This window comes from Macaca thibetana, chromosome 3 (genome assembly GCF_024542745.1).
Source record: "Macaca thibetana thibetana isolate TM-01 chromosome 3, ASM2454274v1, whole genome shotgun sequence".
Taxonomy (NCBI): domain Eukaryota; kingdom Metazoa; phylum Chordata; class Mammalia; order Primates; family Cercopithecidae; genus Macaca; species Macaca thibetana.
Genome location: NC_065580.1, coordinates 21415746 through 21442789, shown reverse-complemented (window position 1 = coordinate 21442789; position 27044 = coordinate 21415746). Strand labels below are relative to the sequence as shown.

The 27044-nt window shown below is 37.1% G+C and overlaps 1 protein-coding gene across 8 annotated transcripts in view; it reads right to left on the bottom strand.

Moving 5' to 3' along the window:
• Positions 1 to 27044, bottom strand: part of DGKI (diacylglycerol kinase iota) — a 464727-nt gene that overhangs the window by 178144 nt on the left and 259539 nt on the right. For all 8 annotated transcript variants that reach the window (XM_050782372.1, XM_050782373.1, XM_050782378.1 and 5 more), the window contains 7 exons: positions 26869 to 26982; positions 24972 to 25109; positions 21267 to 21345; positions 17725 to 17780; positions 16679 to 16741; positions 12313 to 12386; positions 10753 to 10864 (listed from right to left, as the gene is read on the bottom strand). In XM_050782372.1, coding sequence (XP_050638329.1) covers positions 10753 to 10864; positions 12313 to 12386; positions 16679 to 16741; positions 17725 to 17780; positions 21267 to 21345; positions 24972 to 25109; positions 26869 to 26982 — 636 coding nt within the window. The remainder of the gene's footprint in view (positions 1 to 10752; positions 10865 to 12312; positions 12387 to 16678; positions 16742 to 17724; positions 17781 to 21266; positions 21346 to 24971; positions 25110 to 26868; positions 26983 to 27044) is intronic.

The following is a 27044-nucleotide window of genomic DNA, read 5'->3' as shown; positions in this document are numbered from 1 at the left end:
AAAGACATATGGAAATAAGAGTATAAGGTAATGCTGGGCACAGTGGCTCACGCCTGTAATCCCAACACTTTGAGAGGACGAACTGGGCAGATCACCTGAGGTCAGGAGTTTGAGACCAGGCTGGCCAACATGGTGAAACCTCATCTCTACTAAAAATACAAAAATTAGCTGGCCCTTGTGGCAGACACGTACAATCCCAGCTATTCAGGAGGCTGAGGCAGGAGAATTACTTGAACCTAGGAGACAGAGGTTGCAGTGAGCCAAGATCATGCCACTGCACTCCAGTCTGGGCAACAAGAGCAAAACTCCGTATCAAAGAATAAAAAAGAGCATAAGGTAAGAAAGAGAAAAAGGATTATGAGGAAAAGATAAGTAAATTGATATATTACTTGTATCCAGAATGGAGGCGAGATCCTACAGACAGTAAAATGTTAATGGTATTGTAAACATAAACTCAACAATTTAGACAAAATAATGAACAAGTTTCATGAAATATTTAATAAAGTTGACTCAAGAAGAAATTGAAAATATGAATAATTCTATATCTCTACTTGCCTTAAAGAAATCTCAAAGCCAGAGTATATTAGGAAATTCTATGAAATATATAATGAAAAAGATAATAGTACCAGTCTTCACAAATTCTTTCAGAAAACAGAAGAGAATGTCATTTCCTGTCTCAGATTCCAAGGCCAGTAGAACCTTTATATCAAAACCCAATCAAGATATGCAAGAAAAGAAATTTATTTATTGTTGTCCCTCATAATCATAGTCACAAAAATGCTTAACAAAATATTAGTAAACTGTATCTAGCAGTATAACAATGATAATAAATCAAGACTAAGAGGGGCTTATCCTAGAAATGCAAGATCAGTATAAGATTTTTAAAAATTAATGAAATTAGTGATATAAACAAAATAAAGGGGAAAATTGTATGTCAATTTCAGAGATACAAAAACCTTTGATAAAATACACCACTCATTTGTGATCAAAAGTTCTCAGGAAAGTAGGAATTAAGTGGAAATTCCTTAATCATATAAAGGACACTAATAAAAAAAATACTACAATTAAGCATATTTATGAAAAATATGGAATGTTTCCCCATGTAATCAGGAAAAATACAAACATGTGCATTCTTACCATTTTTATTCAACATCTTAGTGAACATCCAAGTAAAAGAAATTTTAAAGAATTTTCTAGAGTGGCATGAAAATTTTTTGAATAAAAAAGGAAAGGCATGTAAGGCAACAGTAAAACTCTATTTCAAACAATATAATTGTGTATGCAGGAAAACCTAAGGAATCTAGTAAAAAAAAAAAAAAAAAAAAAAAAAAAACCAAACTACTGGATCTAATAAGTGAATTTAGCAAAGTTATGAGACAAAGTCAATAAACAAATATGTATGTATATATAGACACACATATACTCATTTCTATATACTAGCAATAATAATTAAATGTAAAATTTAAATTACTGTTTAAAATAGCATTAAAAAATACTTAGAAATAAATAATTAGAAATTTAACAATAGGTGTGCAAAAAACTGAAAATTGCACTGAAGCTACAAAACACTGTTGATGGATATTAAATACCTAAATAAAAGGAGAAATATACCATGTTCATGGATTGGAACATTCATATTGTTAATATTCCAATTCCTCCCAAAATTATCTAAAACTTAAATGCAATTCCAATCAAAATCCTAATTTTTTGCAGATTAAAGCAGATTCTAAGCAAATGCCAAAAGACCTAGAATAAGGAAAGCACTGTTAGAACAACAAAGTGATTTATATTACCAGATTGAAGGGTTACCATAGAGCTAATTAAGACAGTGTGGTATTGGCAATGAGGATAAACAAATCAATGAAACAGAATGGAACCTAGGCACCAAGCAAAAGCACCAAAGCAATGTTACAGAAAAGGAAAGTTGATTCAACAAATAGTGCTGGAAAAAAACTGAATAAATGCATTTTTTATGAACGAATATACATCTTACACAATACACAAAAATTAATTTGAGCTGAATCATAAACTTACATATAAAAGCCAAACTTATAAATCTTCCAGAAGAAAACATAGGAGAATGGCCTCCCAATCTTTCTGGGAGTAATCAAAGATTTCTTAGGAAGCACACAAAAAGCTCTAAAACAAATTAAGCCTTTTTCATAAAACTGGATGTTTAAAACTTATGCTCATCAAAACAAACACTAAAAACACAAAAAGGAAAAGTATAAACAAAAAGAATATATTTTCAATAAATAAATCTGTCAGAAGACTTATATTCAGAATATATCTCTTCTATTTCAACAATAAAAGATAAACAGCCCATTAAAATATGCAAAAAAAAACACATTTAACTTCCTTTAAAAAAAGACAAAATGGTAACAATAAAAATAAACTTATCTTTACTCTCAAATGTTGTTTGTAAGGACATAATTGTCTGTTCCAGAATTTTATCTGCATAAAACATACATAATTCCTTGATTTCCTTCAGGGATGGAAGTTTATTTTTGTCCCCCTTCCATCAAGTATAATATTTAAACATCATTTATGTCTCTATCCATTAACACATTTTCAACATCTGTTGGGTATTTAAATCACTTCTCTGAGCACAAGGGCGGTCCCTCGTGCCACCTGGAATGCAGCTGGCTGGCCTTCAGTGACCCCAACGCCTTGCAGGGCTCCCACCACCCCCACCGCCACAGTCATGGCTGGCCGCAGGAACTCTGTATAGTAAATCACTTCTCATCCAGGAACTCTATATGACTCTCTTGGGCAAGTAAACAGTACGAAATTTCTAAAAAACAATTCGATAATTTTATTAAGAGGCTTCAAAATGCTTATGTCATTGTAATTTCCTTAGGATTTGGCATAAGAAAATAATGTGAAATGTGAAGAGACATTTACAAACAATTATGTTAATTACAGGATTATCTGCAATAGAAAACATCAGAAACCTAAAAGCTTCATAAAGGAAACTTTGCATAAAATAATTATTACATAAATTAGGATATATTTATACAATAAAAGTAGGTAGCCATTTTTAGTATGGGTTTTCCCTACAATATGGTTTCATGTATTTTTAAAAATGCAAAAATAAAGCAATTAGAAACATCAAATATAAATAGTTATTTATGAGTCATAAAATTGTAACTGATATTTTACTTTAGTTCTTATGTATATTATCGAAATAAGCAAACATTTAATATTACCTTTCTTCTAAAAACAAAGATATATGGTAAGTGTAAAACTTCAACTCTGAAAATTTCTCCACGTACTTTTCGCTCACTGAATAACCTCTTGCTTTCCTAATTCATAACTATAAAGAAACTCACACAGTTTAATTTCAATTAACAAAAAGAAAGCTGGACGTGCCTTCTTTAAAGTTTACGAGACTGAAATCTTTGGATTTCATACTGAATGGCAAATTAGGTTCCCAATTCCTCTAACTGAATAATGCTTTGAACTGGAACTGTCTTGAGAAGTTTAAATTACTTAGAAGCAAACTCAACATGAAAGGACTTTAGAAACAATAATGGCAGAAAATTGTGGCAGAAATAAATACAAATTACAATGTCTGATTATGGTCTGTGTAAAATCCAAAAAGGTAATCAGGTTACCCAGCACCCAATGAAGAATCATCTTAATTAGTAGGAATGTATTTCAACCAGTAAAATGAATTGAAGACTTCTACTTTGAAATTTGCAATTACAAGATAAAGAGTCTAAAAGAAACAGCCTTTTTTCCCATTCCAGTAATTCTATTTCAAAGCTCTCTTATTAAAGTGCCACTCTGAATTTTCAATTTTTTGGATTTTACTTAAATCATAAGCAATGTACAAGTATATTTATTAGTGTATTCCATGATTTTTAAAGTTTATAGCCTTTAATTACTACACACATCAATTTCTAAGAAAAATAGTTTGTTTCTAAAAAGCTTGACCTACTGGTTATGTTTTTAGTTACATAGCTATATTAAATATGCAAAAATATATACACATATACCCAAATAACTACATTTGTCTGTTCACATAATCATCTTAAACAAATGTTTGAGTTTTCAAATAAATTACCTTCTTAGAAATACAATCAATATACTAGTTCAAGAAATGTGAAATTGAAGACTGCAAATTAGATTATTTCATCCTGAATGAAAAAAAAATACAATGCTGTACTGCTATATGAGTAGCAAGTAGTAAGATAAAATGTGTCTGAAAATAGAGAAATATATGCCAGTATACATTTAGAGGGCATAGAATGTTCAAAACCATACGGTTTAAACTCCATTTAATTCTGCTTTTCTTAGATAGGATTCTCTTTCTTGGAAGCAATTAGAGTCACTGGAATCTGAGATTCAATCATGCATTTGATGCTAGTTGATGATGTATATGGATTACCTTATTCACATGATGTAAAGAGAAAAAAAAAATTGACCTAATTTTAGTATTCCATTTCCTTTTTTGCCAACTCCCATCTGCGATTATTTCTTTTTCCTACAAATGACAGAAGAAGAATAAAAAGGATCTGGCAGAACCCCTCCCTCTCCAAAACAATCTCTCCAACCTGAAAAGATCTCCTAAACTCTAAACATATATTTCAAATTGCCCATTTCTATATTTCCTTAAATGTCTTATAGAGCTTTTGAATTTAAAATAGGTAAAACACAGTGTATTTCTTTTGAGATATTCTCTCTTTTATGTTTTCTATCTCATTTAATGCATTTATCCTTTACCTAGCTATCTAAGATAGCCTCCTGGAATTTGGGTATACTCTTCCCTTTGTACCCTTCACAATACATCACTAGGTCCAAACAACTCTCTTGAACTCACCACCCCCTCTGTCTTCACTGGCATGTTCTTACTTCAGGCTTGCAGGCCTTCTCTCTCTCTCTCTCTCTTTTTTTTTTTTTTTTTTGAGATGGAGTTTCGCTCTTGTTGCCCAGACTAGGGTTCAATGGCATGATCTTGGCTCACTGCAACCTCCGCATCCTGGGTTCAAGTGATTCTCCTGCCTCAGCCTCCCAAGTACCTGGGATTATAAGTGACCACCACCATGCCTGACTCATTTTTTGTATTTTTAGTAGAGATGGGGTTTCACCATGTTGACCAGGCTGGTCTTAAACTCCTGACCTCAGGTGATCTGCCCACCTCAGCCTCCCAAAATGCTGGGATTACAGGCAGGAGCCACCACACCTGGCCAGGCCTTCTCATTTATGTACCTGGACTCACATGACAGCATTCTGACTTGTCTACCTGCCTCCAGTTGTAAATTCTGGTTGTCTTCTACAATGTCATCCATATAATCTCTTTTTTTTTTTTTTTTTTTTTGGAGACTGAGTCTCACTTTGTTGCCTAGGCTAGAGTGCAGTGGCACGATCTCGGCTGACTGCAAGCTCCACTTCGTGGGTTCACGCCATTCTCCTGCCTCAGCCTCCTGAGTAGCTGGGACTACAGGCACCTGTCACCACGCCCGGCTAATTTTTTGTATTTTTTAGTAGAGATGGGGTGTCACCATGTTAGCCAGGATGGTCTCGATCTCCTGACCTCGTGATCCACCCACCTCGGCCTCCCAAAGTGCTGGGATTACAGGTGTGAGCCACCACGCTTGACCCACATAATCTTTCTAAAGCACAAGTCTGACCCTGTTTTACTCCATCTCTTTTAGCCTCCCCACTGACAGTTTAAAGAACTCTATCTCTGCCCTTTCTCCACATCCATGGCTTCACTGACTCTGTGTCATTACTCGGAGCCACCACTGGAACCCTCTCCTAGGATACGGTGGTCTCTTAGGCTAATTCCCTGATGGTCACGTTCACTTGGCAATTCCACTCCCAGGGACTCCTCCCTACTCTAAGAAACTATTGCTCTCATCCCCATTTTACAAACACTGTTCTGATTTCAATTCTTTTCACTCTCACCCCAGTCTTTCTCCTAGAATTTACTGCCTCAGATTATGATGGCTTGTTTACTCCTTTGTCCCCCTGATAACACCAAGCTATGAACACCCTGAGGACAGGGCTTTTCTTTTGGTTCACTTCTTAACAGTTTTACCTAGCAGCATCCCACTTAGGGATGCAGAATTTGTAGATTCAGTGTATTCAATAAATGAGTATGATTGATACTAAAGGAATGAAAGCAGAGAGACAGCTGAACTAAGTATTACCTTGAATTTTTTAAAAATCCTATTAATTAGACATCATCACTAGCACTCAAACTTCCCATATGCTGAAAGGATCTTTTATGACCCCAGACTAGGAAGGTACACAGTGTTACTTCACTGTATTCAATTCATCCAAGTAGTCACAAGCCCAACCAAATACTAGGGGAAGCTAAATCCCAATCTTTGATGGGATTATTGTTCAAAAACTGAAGGCCATTTAAAACCAGAGTCACCATTGGAGGATGCTAGTGAACTAACTCAGTATTTTGAAAATGTATAAGGAAAGAAAAAGAATCACTTATTGAGCCTTTCCTACACAAACTATATGACTAAGTAATCAAATAGTAAGTGAAGTGAAATTTCTCTTCATAGAAATATTTCAAGTAGTAAATGAAGAAGGATAGAATTAGAATATCAGGCTGGGCATGGTGGCTCATGCCTGTAATCCAAGCATTTTGGGAGGCCGAGGCAGGTGGATTACTTGAGGTTAGGAGTTGGAGACCAGTCTGACCAACATGGTGAAACCCCATCTCTAACAAAACTACAAAATTAGCCGGATGTGGTGGTGGCAGGTGCCTGTAATCCCAGCTACTCGGGAGGCTGAGACAGGAGAATAGCTTGAACCTGGGAGGCAGAGGTTACAGTGAGCCAAGATTGCACCATTGCACTCCAGCCTGGGCAACAAAAGCAAAACTCCATCTCAAAAAATAAAGAAAGAAAGAAAGAATTAGAATTATCACTATTTTGCAACCCTTAATGATTGCTAGATCCAAACATTGACCATCAATATCAGTCAACATTAAAAAAGGAGAAACAAAGCCGAACATTACATATTCTTTTTAGAAAAAGAAAACACTGCTTACAAAGTAGATTTGGGGGAAAATATATGTAGTGTATGCAGATCCAACTATCAAGTAGAGAAAAAAAGAAAGAAGCACATTTTAATAAATGCCTCAGGGATCCTATAAGCAAAATTCAGACTCAGAAACTTGACAGGACAAATGACCAGTTTCTTCCATAAATAAATGGGGAAGAGTTGGAGGGGAAACTACGGAGAGTTTAAAGTCATATCAACCGAACACAATGTGTAAATTTTATTTGGATTCTGACTCAAAGAAACTGCATAAGAAAATAAGTGACATTTGTGAGACAACTGGAAATTCAAGCTCTGAGTAAATATTTACTGATATTCAGGTAGTATTAGTTTCATTTTTAAAAATAATATAATGTCATTGTAGTTGTGTTTATAAAAGAAAGTATCTTTTAAAAGTCCATTTTGAATTATTGATGGATAAAATGATGTATATGCTATGCATAAGATGTATATATGACATATATTGTATACACGTAATGTCTAGGATTTGCTCCAGAATAATATAATGAAAGAGGTTTTAGGTGGGACAAATACAAGATTGTCCATGAATTGAAAATTATAAAAGCTGAGTAATGACACTTGGGAGTTTGTTGTATTATTTTGTCTATTTTTACTCTGAAACTTTCCCATATAAATACTTATTTTTAAAAAAATTTTAGGCCGGGCGCGGTGGCTCAAGCCTGTAATCCCAGCACTTTGGGAGGCCGAGGCGGGCAGATCACAAGGTCAGGAGATCGAGACCATCCTGGCTAACACGGTGAAACCCCGTCTCTACTAAAAATACAAAAAACTAGCCGGGCGCGGTGGCGGGCGCCTGTAGTCCCAGCTACTCGGGAGGCTGAGGCAGGAGAATGGCGTAAACCCGGGAGGCGGAGCTTGCAGTGAGCTGAGATCCGGCCCCTGCACTCCAGCCTGGGTGACAGAGCAAGACTCCGTCTCAAAAAAAAGAAAAAAAAGAAAATTTTGCTAACTCCTCAAGAATGCTGAATGACGTAAACGCTCCTAGATCAGTGCTGTGATGCACTCTATGATCTGGCCCTTACCCATGTCTTTAGGAACACTTGCGATCACTCTCTTTTCACCTACATTTAAACCACATGAAACTACTTATAGTTCCCACAAAGCACTAAAATTCCTCCTGCTTTTGTAAATGTTCCTTTTTCCAGAATGTCAAGTTCCATTCTTCTTCTCCTGGTAAAATTCAGTCAGTCACATCACGCATTGCCAACTGCATGCTGCAGGCTCCCTGTTGTGGACTGGCCACCACAACGAAATGATAGATATCCACCATTTGCTGCCCCAGCTGCCTCTCCAGCCTTTCCTGCCCTCTTTTCTGCTCTGTGAGGCTGACCTATTTGGACTGCATCAGTGGCTCCCATGTCTTCTGGCTTCCGATTAGACTTCTCCATAAAGGCCCACCAGCAGAAGATCTAGAGGTCAAGGTGCAGAGGGAAGTCGCTGTATTTATGTCCCCGGCTTGCTCCCTGCCAGGTAAGCACAGGTTGGTTGCTTCCTCTTTGCAAATATCACGCCTATCAGGTGACCCTTTCCAAGTAGTTCTCTTTCTGGTACTGGTGATTGTTTCTTTTCCTTTTCATCTTCAGCTCAAGAATTGGTTTCTCATAAACCTAATGCACGATTTGTGAAAGAGCCCTCCATTTAACTCTCCACTAATTACCCAGTTTTAGTATTGCTCCTGTATAATTAGTGTAATATTCTGATTAGTATACTAAATATACAAATTAGTATAATAAAAATTATACTAATTATACAATTGTTAGGGAAAAAAGAAAAAACACCCAAACCAGAAAAGACTACAAAAAGAGCAAGACACAGATATAGTCTGAGAAAACACAGAAGAAACAGTTGAAGTACATTTCAGAGAGAGAGTGCACACGTGCAATGGCTTGGTGGTACAAAAGAAACAAGGGAGGGTTGATGCTGTGCTTCACTTGTCAGCTGCTTGAGCTAGAAAGCAAAGATGAGGGCAGGGAAGGCTAAAGAATCAGACAGAACCTCGACTTTACAGGTCAAGTAAGGACAGAGTTTTTGATCCTTAGGTCAATTGGGAAACATTGAATATTCCCCTTGGCCTTCCAGGCCTAGGTAAGGGATCGTCATCTCGCAGACAATCCCTGAGAGCCTTCTACCACACAGTCAGAACTAGGTGGCTCTAGCATATGATAACCACTCAATAAATGTTCACTGGATCAGTGAAAAAAGAACAAGTAAACCACGAATGGACAGCTTAGAGAGTTTTTTCCATCATATACGGGCATGATTTTATCATCTCCAGGAATTCTTTCCTGCATATATCCTTCCTGAACTTAATCCTATTTGCTCTTGGCTTGTATCTTCACTTGCAATAAACATAAAAAGCTCTGGAGAAAAGGAGCTATACGTGTGTTACAACGTTGGAAAGTAAGTCAACCCCAGTCCAATCTTTTCTACCATGACAACTGTTTTATTCTAAAAATGAGTTAACAAGGGCCATCACAAAATCAGGTGATGAAGATTCTTGCCATAAGCACAATAGATTTTTCTGTTAAACTTCACTAATTCGAGGTGGTTAAGGCAGAGTATTTGGAATTCATAGGATGAGTAAAAAAGATGCCTACTTTGATTTGTTTAGAACAAGAAATGCAACCTTCTTTCTTTCATGCATAAGGTACAGCACAAATCATGTGCCAACCAAAGGTGACAAGCAGAAGCTTTGTTTTTATTTGCATTACAAACTCAGTATGGCCCGATTTACACAAGAAGAAATGATAAGCATAATTTTAACTGGTCCCCACGTCATTTAATAAGAAGCAGGAATGCATGACTAAAACCTGCTTGAAAATATACTTACACTATAAATTTCCTTCCTTAATGCAAGCAAACAAAATTAAAATACAAGGTGATCTCAATATTGTGGCAACTGAGTATTCACTAGTATCACAATAATGATGTCTTTGTATATTCAGATATTTTGTGACAATGGAGATGCTCATTTCATTCGTAAGTAAGATGGATAGCCACAAGTTGCTACCGTTTCTTTTTTACCTAAACACAAAAAGTCCTCAGTTAATCAAAAAAGTATAAAATGCTATGGCTTCTGTGCCAATGCTGGGATGTTTCTATGGTGTAATTTTCTTTCTTTTTTTTTTTTTTTTCTTTTTGAGATGGAGTTTCACTCGCCACCCAGGCTGGAGTGCCATGGCACAATTTCAGCTCACTGCAACCTTTGCCTCCTGGGTTCAAGCAATTCTCCTGCATCAGCCTCCCAGTAGCTGGAATTGCAGGCAGCACATCATACTCAGCTAATTTTTGTTTTTTAGTAGAGGCAGGTTTCACCATGTTGGTCAGGCTTGTCTGGAATTCTTGACCTCAGTTGATCCACCCACCTTGGCCTCCCTAAGTGCTGGGATTACAGGCGTGAAGCCACCACACCCAGCCTGGTGTAATGTTTTTAATTAGCATAAAAAGTTTTCATTCTGGTAGAAAATTAATCAGGAAAAATAAGAAGTGATACTCATTTATTCTTGAGATTCAAACAAATATGCATCAGTTTCCTTAGTGACATAAATGATGATTTTTTTCTTGTTTTTCCTAAGCAACTCTATAATTCATAAAATTTGTAACTTGATAAAGCAGGAGAAAAAGTTAACTAAAGTCCTGTGAATTGAATAAACTCTGTGACTAAAATACATTTCATTTTAATAAAATAGTTGTTTTGCTCACCAAAGAGGCCATGGTAAATCCAATGACTTCAATATAACCATCATCATGACGCTGAGGTTCGAAATCGTGGTGATCTCCTGGGTTTCCCCAGGGCATTGTGCCAGCACAATATCTGCAAGAGAAGATGAAAGACAGAAGTAAATACGTCCCATCCTTCTCATGACTATCATGAGGTGGTAGTTTGTAGTTACATCCAACGTTTATTAAACATAAAAACAGTTTTCCATTCTTGGTACACACCTTCCAATAGAAAAGAAAATGCACTTCTTATCATCTACAAAATACCAAGCTGTGAAAATGGGCCATAATTTTGCAACAAAAGTATCCCGTGGTATCCAACATTCTCTTCATTCATTATTTATATTTCTCACTATGATTCTTGTATGTCTGTTTTCTATGATATATCATGAATTGTCTATAGGTGGTTTCAGAATTTGGTCTTAAAGAAAGATGCCAGTAGAAAAGAGACAGGGAAATGAAGTGGGAAGCGTTTGCCATTAATACATAAGCAAAATAAGAGGTACTCACAGGAGAAGGGAAAGGTAACTGTGGAAGACAGAGTGAAGAAGAGATGAAATACAGATAAGAGATTAGAAAGAGAAGGGGAAACAAAAGAAATTGAAGAAATAGAGGAAGGAGAATATAGATGGGAAAGAGGGAGAAGAAACAAAAGAGAGAAAAGAGGAAAGACAAGGGAAAGAATAATAAAGCAAAGTAATAAATAATGCTTTCTGAGAATCAAGGCCTTCCACTTCAATTAAGCTGCAAATATTTCTGGAATAAAATTGTAACTGACTATATTGAGCACTGCCAAGAATAATCAGGAGACTATGATGTCTTTTCCTAGCCACAGATTTACATACAACTCTCATTTCAATTAAATTCAGTCTAAATACAACGTATTTGCAGATTTTCTGTCTGAGTTGTTTGGCAGGCAAATAAATGGTTACAGATCCATCCCTTCCAAAATCTTGGCTTCAGGGCCTAGAACACAATTTATGCCACTGAGATAATATGTTTATTTTGAGTCTAGTTATCTTAAATATCCCTTCTCCTGAGGTGCGTTAATAGCACCAAGGAGAGTTGACATCCTGGCTAGAAAACAATATTCTAACTGATCCTATTTTTCAAAGCAATCATCTGGCAACAATTTTGAATGAATTCCACACTCGAATCAGACTGGATGGTTTAAGAGATTTTAGGAAACTGAGAACAAAAAAAAAAAAAAAAAAAAAGTATTTCAATTCTCTTATTCTTAGAGGGGGAGAGGAGGAGAACAGTAATTTAGAAATAAATTGAGATGTTCCAGTCAAGAGGGGTGCCTGGGTTGCTTAAAGATGGGTAAGTACAGACAATGCATGCCACATGATGCACAAAACCACCAACCACAAAGAACACTGAATAAACCAAATCAGAGAATTATCAGATCTAGAAATGTTTAATTTTCCATTTAGATAACTGATCTTCATTGTTTACATCTGAAACTTTTCTGTTATGAAAACAGACAACCTCAAGTCAGAGTTCATGTCAAACCAAGGAAACAATATAAACAGAGCTTACCTGGGTATATTTAAAAATACTATACACTGGAACTTCAGTTCCTGAATCTTTGGGGTGAGATCTGTTCCATCACACTGAAACAATCAAAACAGAAAAGAGGTTGTGAAGTAGTCACAAGTCTAAAAAGTTATCAGAGATAACTAGTTTGACAATAGTACACACCATGGTCTCTTTCTCCTTGCCCTATCTCTGCTTAAGTGAATGCCGGTCACAATGATTAAAAATATATTCTGGTTATAGCTTTACTGGACCAGGGTACAGAGCTTGGTTTTGTTTGCACTTAAGGTAAGAACAAAACCTCCATTTGATTAGAATGATTTTTTCTCTGGTCTGACAATCAAAGGAAATACTATCATTCCTAACAATGGATGATTACTAGTTATCTAGACTGATGGTGTCAATATTAAAAGATTTATGAATATGTAAAAGAATGAAAAGAAAGAAGCCTCAAGTTAAAGCAGTAGTATTCGTCACCATCATTATCTGATTCAAACAAGTCATAAATATAGTGATTTATTTTCTCTGTTTTTGGAGACAATTTTTATTTTGAAAATGTCAAATATTTTGAAGACTTTTTAAAAAATCTATGTACCGCAAACTTTTGAAAAGGTATCTATTATACACTAGTATGATCTTCATTCGTGGTTTGTTCTTACAAATTTAATCTTGTACAGATGCCTAGGTTGAAGGGCAATGGTGCAATCTTGGCTCACTGCAACCTCCGCCTCCCAGGTTCAAGCGACTCTCCTGCCTCAGCCTCCCAAGTAGCTGGAATTACAGGTGCCCGCCACCACACCTGGCTAATTTTTTGTATTTTTTAGAAGAGACAGGGTTTCACTGTGTTAGCCAGGCTGGTCTCGAACTCCTGACCTCAGGTGATCCGCCCACCTTGGCCTCTCAAAGTGCTGGGATTACAGGCGTGAGCCACCGCGCCTGGCCATTCAGACTTTAGACTTCTAAGATTCACTGTTTTCCTGGAGTTTAGACCTGGGAATCAAGAGTCTCAGCCCAGCTTGGCCTCAACGACCCTTGAACATGGCTTCCGTGATCAGCTGGTGCTTTATCCTTTGATAAATCAAGGGAAAGTCTTTCCTGTTCCTTTCTCATTTCCCACTGGTGACAAAGGGCAAAAGAGAATAACTCGAGTCATGACTATCGACTTTCCAATGTCAAAGGTGTAAAGCCTGCTCTGATATTTGCTTTCCTCATACCCTTATCACAGAATTTCCCCATTACTTTCTCGTTTGGAGAGAGGAGCAAAGCATCCCCAAGCTCCCTGCAAATTTTGAAAGAGTTCTTTAGGATCAGCTTCAATCTAAGTATAATGATTTTGCTAGTGGTCAAGTTGTCTCCAGCACCTGCGTTTTTTCCCAGTTGATCTCAATACAGCCTAATTTTCATGCGTATTCTCAAAGAACTGTTTCCAAGAAATCTTACAATTTTAAATAAAAAAACTATTTTCAAATATAACTTAGTAATCAAATTCTAGACATTAAAGGTGTTTTTCTAGTACTCTAAACTACTAAGCAAACATCTTCCAACTTACTTAAGAACTTGAAATGAGTTTATAAATGACTATGCCAATGAATAAAAAAGTAGACATTGTAAATGTCAAAGTTGCATGTTGTAAGCAACTAAAACTTGAAACCTAGGATGTGAGACATTAATAGTGTACAAAGCATTATGGTTGCCTTGCAGAAAGATTGTAATAAATATTATTGTGTTTATAACAGAATTCATTTTTTAACTTTCTACTTTTCCCTTCTGGGAAACATGTTAGTGATTCTGGGAACTCATCAAATCATATGAAAATGTCTGCTTTACACCATATACTGCTTTACAGAGTTTATATATATATATATATAATTGCAATAAACTGTACTATTCCTTTAGAATAGCATTTTTCAACTTTTTCCCAATTTCAAATACACACAAAGGGACATATTTGCATGCAAAATATGTTCCTTTGTACAAGCTCATATATTGATAACAAGAAGAAAATATGGAAAATGGAACAAATACTGCTATATGCAGGTTTTTACTGTTGTTTTGTGTTTTCTCAGTCTAGTATTCACATACATATTTTGTATCTCTATGAGACATTATTAGCTATTGCATTAGAAACACTGACTTCACCTTCACAAAGAAAAGATAGTCTGTTGTTGGGTAGACATCTAATCACTCTTGCTAACCTTCCATCCTTTTCATCTCACACTCAAGAAAACATAGAATGATGTCATTGTAAAGTACCCTTGTATCCCTCTATGTCACAGCACAATGGTCAAAAACCATTGCTTCAAAGACATGTCTTTTTACACCTATTTGACAGATGAAGAAAGCAGACTCCTCTGAAAGTTTGTTAAAGGATTTCCCCAAAGTCATATACCTCGCAAAGCTAGACCTAGCTAAATCCCAGATGTTTACACAGTTATAATGCTTTTTTTCCTCCTGATAAGAGAAGATATAATTGATATAAATATTCCACCTTTAACATTACATGTATAGGCTGATTTCACATCTTTCCTAGTTATTTGCTGCCATTTTGGCCTCTCTGCAAGCATCTTTTAGACTCTACTATAAAGTCACCCACGCATGAGACATGTATCATCAAGGGGACTGAGATGTGAGAGAGAAAACTCTCTAGCAGTTAGGAAGTGTACAGAGTTTGATATCAATACGGTGACTTGCACAGTACACTGCCATTCCATATGGCCACCGCCCAGCAATCACTGGGTCTGCTGGCAGGTATTGCGGATGTGCCTGTAAATGTAAAACACACTGGAGAGGGCAGTAAAGTTTAATTTTGGCTAGGCTGCAGGCAGCTGAAGAAACAGTTTAATATAAGGTGGCTGCTACTTAAATTTGATGGCCACGATTTTATCAAAATAATAATCCTCATAGTTCAATGGGCCATATTTCAGTCTCAAGAGTCTCCACTACTAAAAGATACTTACTTTTTACTTTTATCGTATGAGAACTGAAACATCTGAAAGGGATGTCAAGGGTTGTTAATAGCAGTGGTAAAGGCCTTTGTCTCTTGTTACAACTAGTTTGAGAGATTCATGTCTTATACATGCTTTACTGGTGATTACACATTTTAATTTTTATATTTTCATGATCTTTATATTTCTTCATATTCTCATTAGTTTAAGATGATGTATTTTTCTCTATTTCCATGTATATATTTTGTTCTGTTCTGTCTTGTCAAAATTATTTTTTTTTTTTAGACAGAGTGTCGCTCTGTTGCCCAGACTGGAGTGCAGTGGTGTGGTCTCGGCTCACTGCAGCCTCTGCCTCCCAGGTTCAAGTGATTCTCCTGTCTCAGCCTCCAGAATAGCTGGGACTACAGGCACACACCACCATGCCCAGCTAATTTTTTGTATTTTAGTAGAGATGGGGTTTCACCATTTTGCCCAGGCTGGTCTCAAACTCTTGAGCTCAGGCAATCCAGCTGCCTCAGCCTCCCAAAGTGCTAGGATTACAGGCGTGAGCCACCGCACCCAGCCCGTCAGAATTATTCTTATTCTTTACATATGACATGATAAATTCAAGCATTGTGATATTCTCATCCCTTCTTTTCCATCTATATATTTTTTTCTCTTTCTCATTCTGTCATTTACTTACACAACTATGTGCAACAAGGTCATGTTCGTTCCTTGTTTTAACTGGGTTACTATAAGGAAACATTAATATCCTTCTTAATACCTAATTTTATTCTATTTTTGAATGGGTCACCTAGAGAAAGATAAATTTCTCTCTCCCTTGCCCCCAAGCAGCATATATCCGCAACCTGATATACAGACTCAGGAAGAAACACCACACACACACAAAAATCCATCCAGCGGTGAGGAACCTCAACCAGGTGGGAGAGTGAGTCACCACAAAATAATGAAATCAATACTTCGTTCTAAAACGGAGACTCCTCAGATTATCCTGGAATAAAGATAATTGTTTGGAGAGAACTGATTTATGCTTTAAGACCCAGCTAACATCATTTTTTTTTTTTTTGATAAAGGTCTTCCTGACCCCACCATAGCCAGAATTATCACTTCTCCCTTTGTGCCACAACCATATTGTACACATTGTTGAATAACAATTTTATTGTTCTGAAGTGACTTATGTGACCTTCTTCACAACTGAACTGTGAGTTTCTTCAGGAGTGAAACTAGTCTTTTCATTTATCTTCATCCCCAGCAACTAAGACAGTGCCTGATACATAAGTGTAGATTGAATGAACTACACAAAATGATCTCCAAAGTTCTATGTAGTCCAGTGATTAAATATATAAACTAAGTATTTGGGAGTTCACTTTTTGCGGCATTCATGTCATATCCAAATGAAATAAATCAACATATTCAATACTTACAACAACTTTAACATGTTTGGACAGATCTCTAGAACTTCTCTGTAGGAAGTCAGAAAAAGCTGCCTATACCACAGGGAAACAAAGAAGAAGAAATTCGTAATTATATGGTTATACCAAATCCCTGCTTCCATATCCTAGATTCCAAGGATTCCAAAGTATGCAAAAAGTCTAAACATGTTCTCTTTCTGCAGAATCCAAAGTAAAGCAGTGCAGTAGTTGTCAAGTTGAAATTTTTCTTTGTCTCCAAACTATAATTTATAGTTCCACTACAAAATTTAAGGGCACAGAATGAGAGAGAAAAAGTAGACAATTTGAGGGTCATTGGAAGGTTTATTTAGACAACCTATTCTGACCACTTTCCTTGTCCATTAAGTGCTGATACAGTCTTTCCACTAAGATTTTTCCTTATTTGCTCTGAGTGTCACAGGGCTTGACTTCCATAAACTACATATGCAGCTTCCAAACGCCTTTTAGTTAAACTCCTCCTATCCAGTGGCATAAATTTAAACCGTACTGGTATTTTGGATGCCTTTTTTTTCCATTCTCTATTTACTTCTATGAACGTGCCTGAGAAACAAAAGAAGGAAAAAGAAGGCACCCTCTTTAATCTCACATATGCATCCATGAAAAACACCCCATATTCTGCCAGTTTCTAATCCAAACGTCAATGTGTGCACCCTGGTGAAAACTACATTCTTCCCTAAGATTCTTCAGACATCCTCAGTCTACACAATTCCCCCATTTCTTACATTGTCTTTGATGTTTGTTTCTCACATTCCTCTTTGAATAGCATCCTCTCTTGTTCAACATGAAGCCTCAGGGCTTCCTTACAAGCTCAAAGATGAGGAACACCAACTCTCTTTCTGACAGCTAACTTAAATACACCTCACCTTCATTCTTAAGCCCAGACATTAAACAGTAACCATATATAGACATATATAAACGAAATGTATATGTGATTATTTCTAATGTAGTTTGCAACTTTATTACACAGTGCATTGGCACTAAGTAATATGTAGTAATTATAAAATAAAATGTATACCTACCCCTGCATAGAACATTTTATTTCGAAAACGACTGTTGAATTTCTCTGGATTTGCTTCTGTGAAAGAGGAAAGGTAGTTTTGTTATGGAGACCTCATTAAAGGTAGCGACTTAGATTAGCACTCCCACTTCCTCCCCAACTCCCTCCCATCCTACAGATCCAATAGATCCCATGGTTTGGTTATCATCTTTCCCCTAGTTCCAGGCCAGTTAGTACAGTGGCCCAGTGCTACAGGGACAGTAATCCAGGACTATAAATGTGTAGCTACAAACTGGCATCACTGACATTAACTGTGAACTTGTTAGAAATGCAAATGATTAGGTGCTAGCCAGATTGACTGAGTCAGAATGACTGAATGTGGAGTCTATACATCTGTGGAGGGGCTTAACTAGCTCTCCAGGTGATTCTCAAGCACATTAAAGATGGAGACACTCTAGATGCTTTGTAAAAACTGGAGGGTTCACAGGGATACTGGGCTGGGATAACAGGGAAAGGTGGAAGGAGGTGGAAAAGTGATTATTTACTTTGACTTTCATAGGGCATGACTTCCATAAGCTACGTATGCAGCTTCCAAATGTAATTAAACATGTTTTTGAATTTGGCTTGTGTTTGGAATAGACATAAAAATGGGAATTAATGCCAGTTTAATTATTCCTTCTAAAAGAAATACAATATGTGTAGTTATGCTGAGAAGTGTCCATTTGATGGGCTATACTTATATCTGTGCTAAAAATTTTTTCCACAGTTAAATTTTTAAAAATTCTCCTTTAATGAGATTTATATGAATTACCCATTTTTATGTAGATATATTGGCATAATTCTCAACTTAAAAGTACTACATTTTCTTGACTAATACCTCATAGATTCTACTATCCAAGCTATTTTTTCACAACAGCTTTCACGAGCCTTTGCGTTACCCTTCAGGTATTTTATGGCAAATGATCCATGAAGTCGTAGACAGTGCCTGTGTTGGAAAACAGTTTAAAGTCTCACTATGAGTTTTCTTGGTTTGAGAACAGCCACTCACTATCTGACAAAATAAGTAAGCTTGCCACAATTAAAAATGTGGTCTTGCTTATCCTGTTTTTTCTTCTATAGCTCAGCTTAAGATTTCTTGACTAACTAGTTAAAAATAAGGGGAAAATACAAATGAACAGAAACAGTTAAAAAAAAAGACTACTCACTGAATTATATATTTCATAGACAAATAATTTTTTAATTTAATGTTAAAAAAGCAGATTAACAGCTACTGAAAAGTCCATACGTCTGGTCTAAGTGTATCAGCAAAATCTGGTTCCAATATCTTATAGATATTTATTTTTTTTACCACCTCTATCTCACCTGCATGAATATTGTACCTATTAATTCCAATCAATATCAATTCTCCCTTAGCAGCCCTTCAGTGGCTGATTTTCCTCAAAGACTCTGATTTACGTGCAGAGGAAATGTTTACAATTCCATTCATACTGCATCAAAATACAATACGCCTCAGCAATAAACTAGACTATACAAAGATTAATGCTTAACATCTTTTGTTTTATAATCACACGCATATAAATGTACACGTTCACACACACAACAATTTGCATATTCCACTCTAAAATAGTCCTACAGCTTAAAATAAAAGAGAAAAACACTTTCCCCAAAAGAATTTTCTTCTAAGCCTGGTATTTCCATGTAAGGGTCTCTCCCTGCTCCCTTCTCACTCTGATGCATAGAAACTTCATCATAGTACAAGGAAGTGAATCATTAGAAAAACTTCCGGATTAGTTAGACTAAAGACGAGACTCACTTGAGCTCAATGAGCTCACTGAATGAGCTCATTGTTGGCCACTTATTCATTTAGACCTCTTTTCATGTCTATTTTTGGAAATCCATGTATTAGTGATAATTGTGTTACTTTACAGGTATTATTAAGAAGTTTGGGGTATTTTATTAAGAAGCCTAGGATCCGGATTCTGCTAAAGAATATGGGACAAAAAATGGGGTAAGAAATGAAGAATAAAATCCCCCATTTACTTCCCAAATTAACTCTCCTTAAATATAGGAAGGGTATCAGGTCATAAATGTTGGCCCTAAGGTAGGTCCCTCTGAATATCTGATATCCAAGAACTGTCTAAGGCAGGGAGGGGGAAAGTGGAAGTGTTTCTGACTCAGGATATTTGAGGTTCTGTTATCAATCATCCCTTCTAGCTGTGATTTTCTAGCCAATCAGAGAGGAATACCAAACTATGACTTTCTCTTCAAACAGTATTGTTCTTGCTTGGCACAGAATTTGACCTTTACAGAGTCTGTCGTCTCAAAACCTTGTGAAACCAGGAGGTCAAAGTCTACTAACATTTCTGGATCCAGTAAGAGACTTTGAATATCTGTTTCCTACTTGTATTTTATACTCTAGTGGTTTTTAATCCTGTAGCATCACTCTTGACTTCTGGTGCCTAAGTGCATGATCAGAATTTTCATGTCATTACCAGAATCTGAAAATCTGAATTCTGGCTTTTAGTGCTCTGTTATTTCAAATTCCAAAGTATGCAAAAACTCTAAACACCACTTCCTTTCTTACATAACCTGGAGGGAAAAAAGTAAAGTACTTCTCATTTATGACTTTATCTCACAAGTCTCTTGATAATCTACATCCTAGCATGGTTCTGGTTATATATAGTCAGAAGGCACTAGATACAGATATAGACACAGGCATAGACATGGATATATAGTATAGCTATATTAATAAGAGAGTTTAAGAGAGAGAACGAGACAGAAAGCAAGAGAGAGAAAGATCAATTGGGACTACAAAACATAAGTCAAAACCCTAAACTTTCTCAGTTCTAAATGGCATAAGAAAATATTGATGAAATATTTAATAGCATGTCATTATTTTGTCTTCTCTTTCAAAAATTGTGTTCCCCTAATCTTGACTCCATCTCTTTTAGTACCCGAAATCACTACATGGTTTCATTCACACCTCTGTATCACTCAGTGGGGATGCCTAGTACCTTCCTAATTAATCCCATCACCATTACATCCTATTCTTTCAACCTAAACTACCTATAGCTCCTCTATTGTTCTAAGATGCCTCTTTCTTTTATACAGTGGGGACGTTTTTGTTTTTGCTACCATGTTTCAATGGCTCTGGTTATGTAGTGTTGCACTTTAATAGTGTTTTGTGAAGCTAAAGAATATCCTAGTGACTTCAGTAATAGTCTCTATCACTTCTTAGTATTTTACTCACTTCAGAACTTCCAGTAGAACACAAAGATTAACAATCCTGAGACCTGGAACACACATCTAGTCCTGCCTTTTACTGCCTTTGAGACCCTGGACAACTAGGTCTCAGGGTTCCATCTGTCTGAGCAACTAGGTCTCAGGGTTCCATTTGTAAGAAGCTCCTGTCCTGTCTAGCTCCCAGAGTCATCCTGAAGGTTAAAATGAAACAGCACTGAAGCCCACTGTAAACGCGTAAGTGATATACAAACAAAAGGGAACATGCAAAACACCTGCTAGAAACTTCCTCCCTGGGAGATGGAAATGGGACGTTGTCCTCACCTCTGGATTCATGGAACTCCAGTGTGACATGAGCATCAAATCCAAGGCTGAAGTAGTTATTGAAAACATTCAGAGGGAGCTGCAATGATAAACAAAGACAGAGGCAAAATTGTGTGTGGCCAGGCAGAAAGAGAAGAATAAAACCTAAAGCCGGACCCCTATCTCTGAAGAAGTCCCCAAGAGACAGATCAGCCACAACTTGAAGTGGAGGGTGCTTATGTAGAAAGAACAGGAAATTATTGGATTAATTCATTAGTGAAAGCTAAAATCAAGTAATTTTCTCAAGAATCATAAATAGTATAAGAAATAAGAGCTACAAATACAAATTATTAAATAAGAACCATTCTTATAGATGCTGTAATAACAGGAACTCGTTAAGCTCAGGGATATATATTTGCAATAGTTACAAAGAATAATTCACTAAGCAAACCTAGAAAGTAAATTCAATTGTAAAGATGATGTCTAACCAATTTATTCAGTGGATACACATTTTTCAAGAATTTATATTCAGCAAACCAATACTGTAATGTAAAATGAATATTTAACTTGTTTACCCATCACCTATTTTATCTTTCTCTCTCTCTCTTTCTATATATATATATACACACACACACACATACACACACACACACACACACAAACACACACACACACTTTTTTTTTTTACATAAGTCATATAAAAAATAGGGCAATGTGGCCCGGCACGGTGGCTCACGCCTGTAATCCCAGCACTCTGGGAGGCCGAGGCGGGCGGATCACGAGGTCAGGAGATCGAGACCATCCTGGCTAACACAGTGAAACCCGTCTCTACTAAAGAATACAAAAAAAATTAGCCGGGCATAGTGGCAGGCACCCGTAGTCCCAGCTACTCAGGAGGCTGAGGCAGGAGAATGGTGGGAACCCGGGAGGCGGAGCCTGCAGTGAGCCGAGATCGTGCCACTGCACTCCAGCCTGGGTGACAGAGCAAGACTCCGTCTCACAAAAAAAAAAAAAAAATAGGACAATGTGACTCATTCAGTTACTGCTGGCCTAGAGAGAAAAACAACAACAAAAATACATATTAGTATTATTCAAGTTCTCATTTAATCTATCAACCCTTATATCTTTATTATGACCATGAAATCTGAAAACACAGCCACACAGATGCAATGTAAGCTTTAACTTTCCTTCCTAGAGTGCTTTGGGTCTCTGGCTGTTACCAGTGCAAGTTGAATGAAGAGAACTCTGCAGCCTCAAATCCTGCATTAAATCTGCAAAACTAATGTGATTTTAAGCTTCAGTTCAATGTTACAACAATTAAGAAAGCATGTGAAAAATGCGAGAATGGGAATGGCTGGTTCTCCCACTTTTCCTTCTGCAACTCAAGTGAAAGGTAAATATTAAAGTAAATAAAGATGAGAAATGTTTCCAGCTAATTATCTGGTTTGTGTCCCAAATTGAACTGTACCTGTCTTCTCTGAGAGATAAGTGTTTTAACCCTCAAGATTTCAAAAGTATGTTTTTTACAGTATTTCATATGCCCCTTGATCAGCAAGATTTTCTGTTTCACTACAAGGAGAATTTTCTTTCATTAAGAGAAAAGTGAAATAAGAGAGAGAGCAAGAGAGATATAAAAGCAGAAAAAAGAAAATTGGACTGGCTTGGTCTCTAATGAAAGTAAGGAATGACCCCACATGGAAGCTCTTGATTCAAAGCCTATGTAATGAATGATTCAGAGTCCAAGTGAACCCTTAGAAATGGTCTCAACTAAATGAAGGACCAGGAGAGAAACTAAACACATAGAACAATGCCAAAATCATGTCTCACTCTTCAGGCTTCTTATTTGAGAATATCCAGTTCCTGCACTTAAACAAAATACCAGTTCTTAGTAATGACAGCATGGGTTGGTGATCCTGCCAAAAGCACAGACATGTTCATCTCCTCTACCATTTATGTTCTTTTGGCCACAATTCTAACCCACGTCTTAACATCTACTGATAGCTAAGGAGAACATCTGGTCACCATCACCTAAATCATATCCCACTTTAGTCTGTTTTTAAGTTATTTATATTTTCCAGGAAAACTTGCCCCAGTTTCCCATACATCTCTTTAAAAACCCCTTTTTAAAAAACCCTTTAATTATCTGGATTGATCTGGATTGGTGTTCCCTGGCTACACCAAGAAGTCTTTCCATTTCTTAAGCTGTTGGAAAGAGAATTAAATATGGATTTCTATTGCACATCTAACCATTCCAAGTTTAGTAGGAAAAGAAACTTAAAATATCCATATGGTACTCTTCTTTATATTTCAGCTGTTTTCTATCCAATTTCTATAAGTCAAACACATTATAAAAAAGCATCACATCTCAAGATGATACTTGTTGTTTAAACAACATTGTGACATTATAAACTTGAATTCAGCTGAGCAATCATGATATCTACTAGAAATCTACTAGAATTTCAGGATCTTAGTTTAGGTGAAAAAACCATAAAGACAGAGTAAAACATGTTTTAATCTCATTTAGCCAAGTAAGAAACCTGAACATCTATTAAATTATAATATATGTAATTAAATTGATCAGGATCAGGATGCTAATAGGTGTTGGTTTGATCTAAATCTAAAATGATATGGGGTTTAATCTATTATAAGCCTGAAACATCCATGAAATCTTAGCCTCAATAAATGGCATGGTTCACTATAACTGGGATACTATTTAAAGTCCAGATGCCTGATCCTTAACTTGCATTTACTTAATCAGAATCTCTGGGGACTGGGCCTTGTAATCTGCATTTTAACAAACACACCTGGAGATTCTTACACATACAGAGTTTGAAACTTCAATCACAGAAGGAAACTGGAAAGTAATATGAGGGAAGTGGCTACTCAGCAGCCTCCCAAATTTATCTGAAATTGAGGCCATAACTTAGAACCGAAGGATCAACTGAAGGCTCACAGTATTAATATATCCCTTGGTTGGCTTTTTGGTTGAAATAAAAGCTCAATCACTAAAAGAAAACATGAAGTCTGGACATAAAGATGGCAACAATAGACACTGGGGACCACTAGAGTGGGGAGGCAAGGAGAGGTGCAAGCATTGAAAACCTGTTGGTTACTATGCTCACTATCTGGGTGATGGGATCAATCATATCCCAAACCTCAGCATCATGTAATATGTCCATGAAACAAACTTGCACACATGCAGCTTGAATCTAAATTAAGTCATTTTTTTTAAAATAACATGAAGTCAAAACATTTATTGACGTATCTTCAAGTCCCACCAAAGTGATAAAATTGGCATAGTTAATACTTCCTCAACATACGATATATTTTATAGCAGCCCTGAAATCTCAGGAGTTTGTACTTCTACTGAAAGAATAAGCTCCCATTGCTTCCAAATTAACATATTTCTTCATCTTCTCATAAGTTATTTGCTACTAACATGAATGATTAAGACAGAATACATGCCTTTCTAGTGCAGAGGCTGAAGACAGAGAAGAGCTCCCTGAGCTTCGGAAGCAGGTATGGAATCTAGGTCTTTAGAGGTCATTGGGGCAGAATCATTAGGTGGTACTACTATACCCATAGCCCTAGTAGCCATCAACTCAAACACTATCACATTATCTCATAGGAATTCATCAGCACGTGACTCTCCAGCCAGGAATTTATTTCGTGTAGCTCAGGCCGATGCTCCAGGGTTCCTTTCTGAAGAACAAAAAACTCTCTAACCTTACATACGCCATCTTCAAGTTCTTCTGGAGGCAAGTCGGGGTTTCTTTCCACATGGAGGTTCCAGCGATCTAGCTGTACAATTGTCCCATCTTCCACTTGGCACAGGATCTTAGAAACAGGCTCATCAGTGTAGCCCTGAGGAATCAGAGAACATATCCATTGCTGTCTAGAGTGGAGAACAGCGAAGCTAATGCTATTTTATGCAAGGAAGAGCCAAGCCGCTATATTCTGTTTATTTTGTAATTAGCAAGGTTTGGAGAGCAAATTTTTCACCTTGAGGTATATTTGAGACAATACTGTAAGATACATAGAAACACTAGCTCTGGCTGGTTTGAGCTCAGGAATATTTTTTGTCAACAGCAAGAACCAATAGTCACCGGTACACATTAAGGGTCATACTGGAGGCTGGATGGCTACTTTTATCAGAGTAAAAAACAGGACTCCTCGTGGCTCTCACTAGAGGAATTTGGGGGAAACACAAAACAAATGTGTTTGGAGAGGCAAGGAAAGAATCAAGGAGGGATGGGATTGACAATGTTTGTCTATTAACATTTCCTCTCAACCACCTCTCCCTGACCTCCTTGGAGGACACCATTCTTCCCAAGACCTTAGGCAATCTCACTGAGGAATGGCCCTGTTAGGGAGCTACTTAATCCTTGAAGATCCATGACTGACAGCAAGATAGACTGTCCTCAATATTCAAGGCACTGATTTGGAATATTCAAGGCACTGATTTGGAAGGGAGAAGTTAACACTGATAATAACCTTAGTTGCCCCATGTAAATACATTTTTTATTTCTACACTACCTACTTTAAAAAAAGACCTGTGGAAGATTAATCTGCCCAAAGGTCAACTAACATCTGCTAAGCATCTGAATATAATTTTCACGAAGCCCAGCCCAGGTAATGCTCTCCTATGAGCAGATAAAAAGTTTGTGGGGGCCAGGCGCAGTGACTCACGCCTGTAATCCCAGCACTTTGGAAGGCCGAGGCTGGTGGATCACGAGGTCAGGAGCTCGAGACCAGCCTGGCCAACATGGTGAAACCCTGTCTCTAATAAACATACAAAAAAAAAAAAAAACGCTGCACAGGGTGGCAGGCACCTGTAATCCCAGCTACTCGGGAGGCTGAGGCAGGAGAATTGCTTGAACCTGGGAGGCGGAGGTTGCAGTGAGCCGAGATTCACCACTGCACTTTAGCCTGGCGACAGAACGAGACTCTGTCTCAAAAATAAATAAATAAATGTTGGTGGGGCTGTATATGTGTATGTATATGTATATATACACAGCGTATGTATATATAGTGTGCCTTCCTACTATCTTAGTACTATAAAATACATAAGGAAATAAATGGCTGTTTAGCAACTGCAGAACAATTTCCCCCAAGCTTGCCTGAAGTTGGCTTCATTGTGGAAAGGACAGGTAAGTACCTATACAGCCAAAGCTCTGATGGCACTAATAAAAAAAAAAAAAAATGTTCAAAAAAAAGTCATAACTCTCCCAAGTCAGGCTTGTAAAGTTGAACCAGATTTGCTATCATAGCTGGGGCTGAGAGTCTGGATTAACTGAAGTCTGTATGATCCTTTTACACACAGACTTGAGGCCAAACTCACGAACTCTCTTTTAGTGGATACCTCAAAAAGCCGCAGGCCTATGTACTAACCACTATTATTTCTCTCATACTAAGCTTTCCTTTCCCTTCTAGCTGATTATAAGTTTAAACCGAAGAAGCTACCAGACCAAATAAGGGCTCAAGGGCACTTTGATTCCAAACTCTAACTTATGCCTTGGACAACAGCAGCAGTTACCACCCCCTGCTTCCATTAGAACATCAGTGAATCTGGAATTCGGTTTGTTGTTTGATGATATGGGCAGTCCCTGAGAGCAGTTCTTACCCCTCCCCAGTTGAGAGTTCGAGCCAGGTCATTCCCAGTCCCCAGAGGAAGGACCCCCACGGGAGGCTGAGGGCTCAGCTGCAGTTCATCCAGGATAGAAAGGATCCAGCCCACCTACAGGCATATCGGGGGCCAGAAGAGATATAAGAAAGATAAATAAGTTACAAAGAAAACAG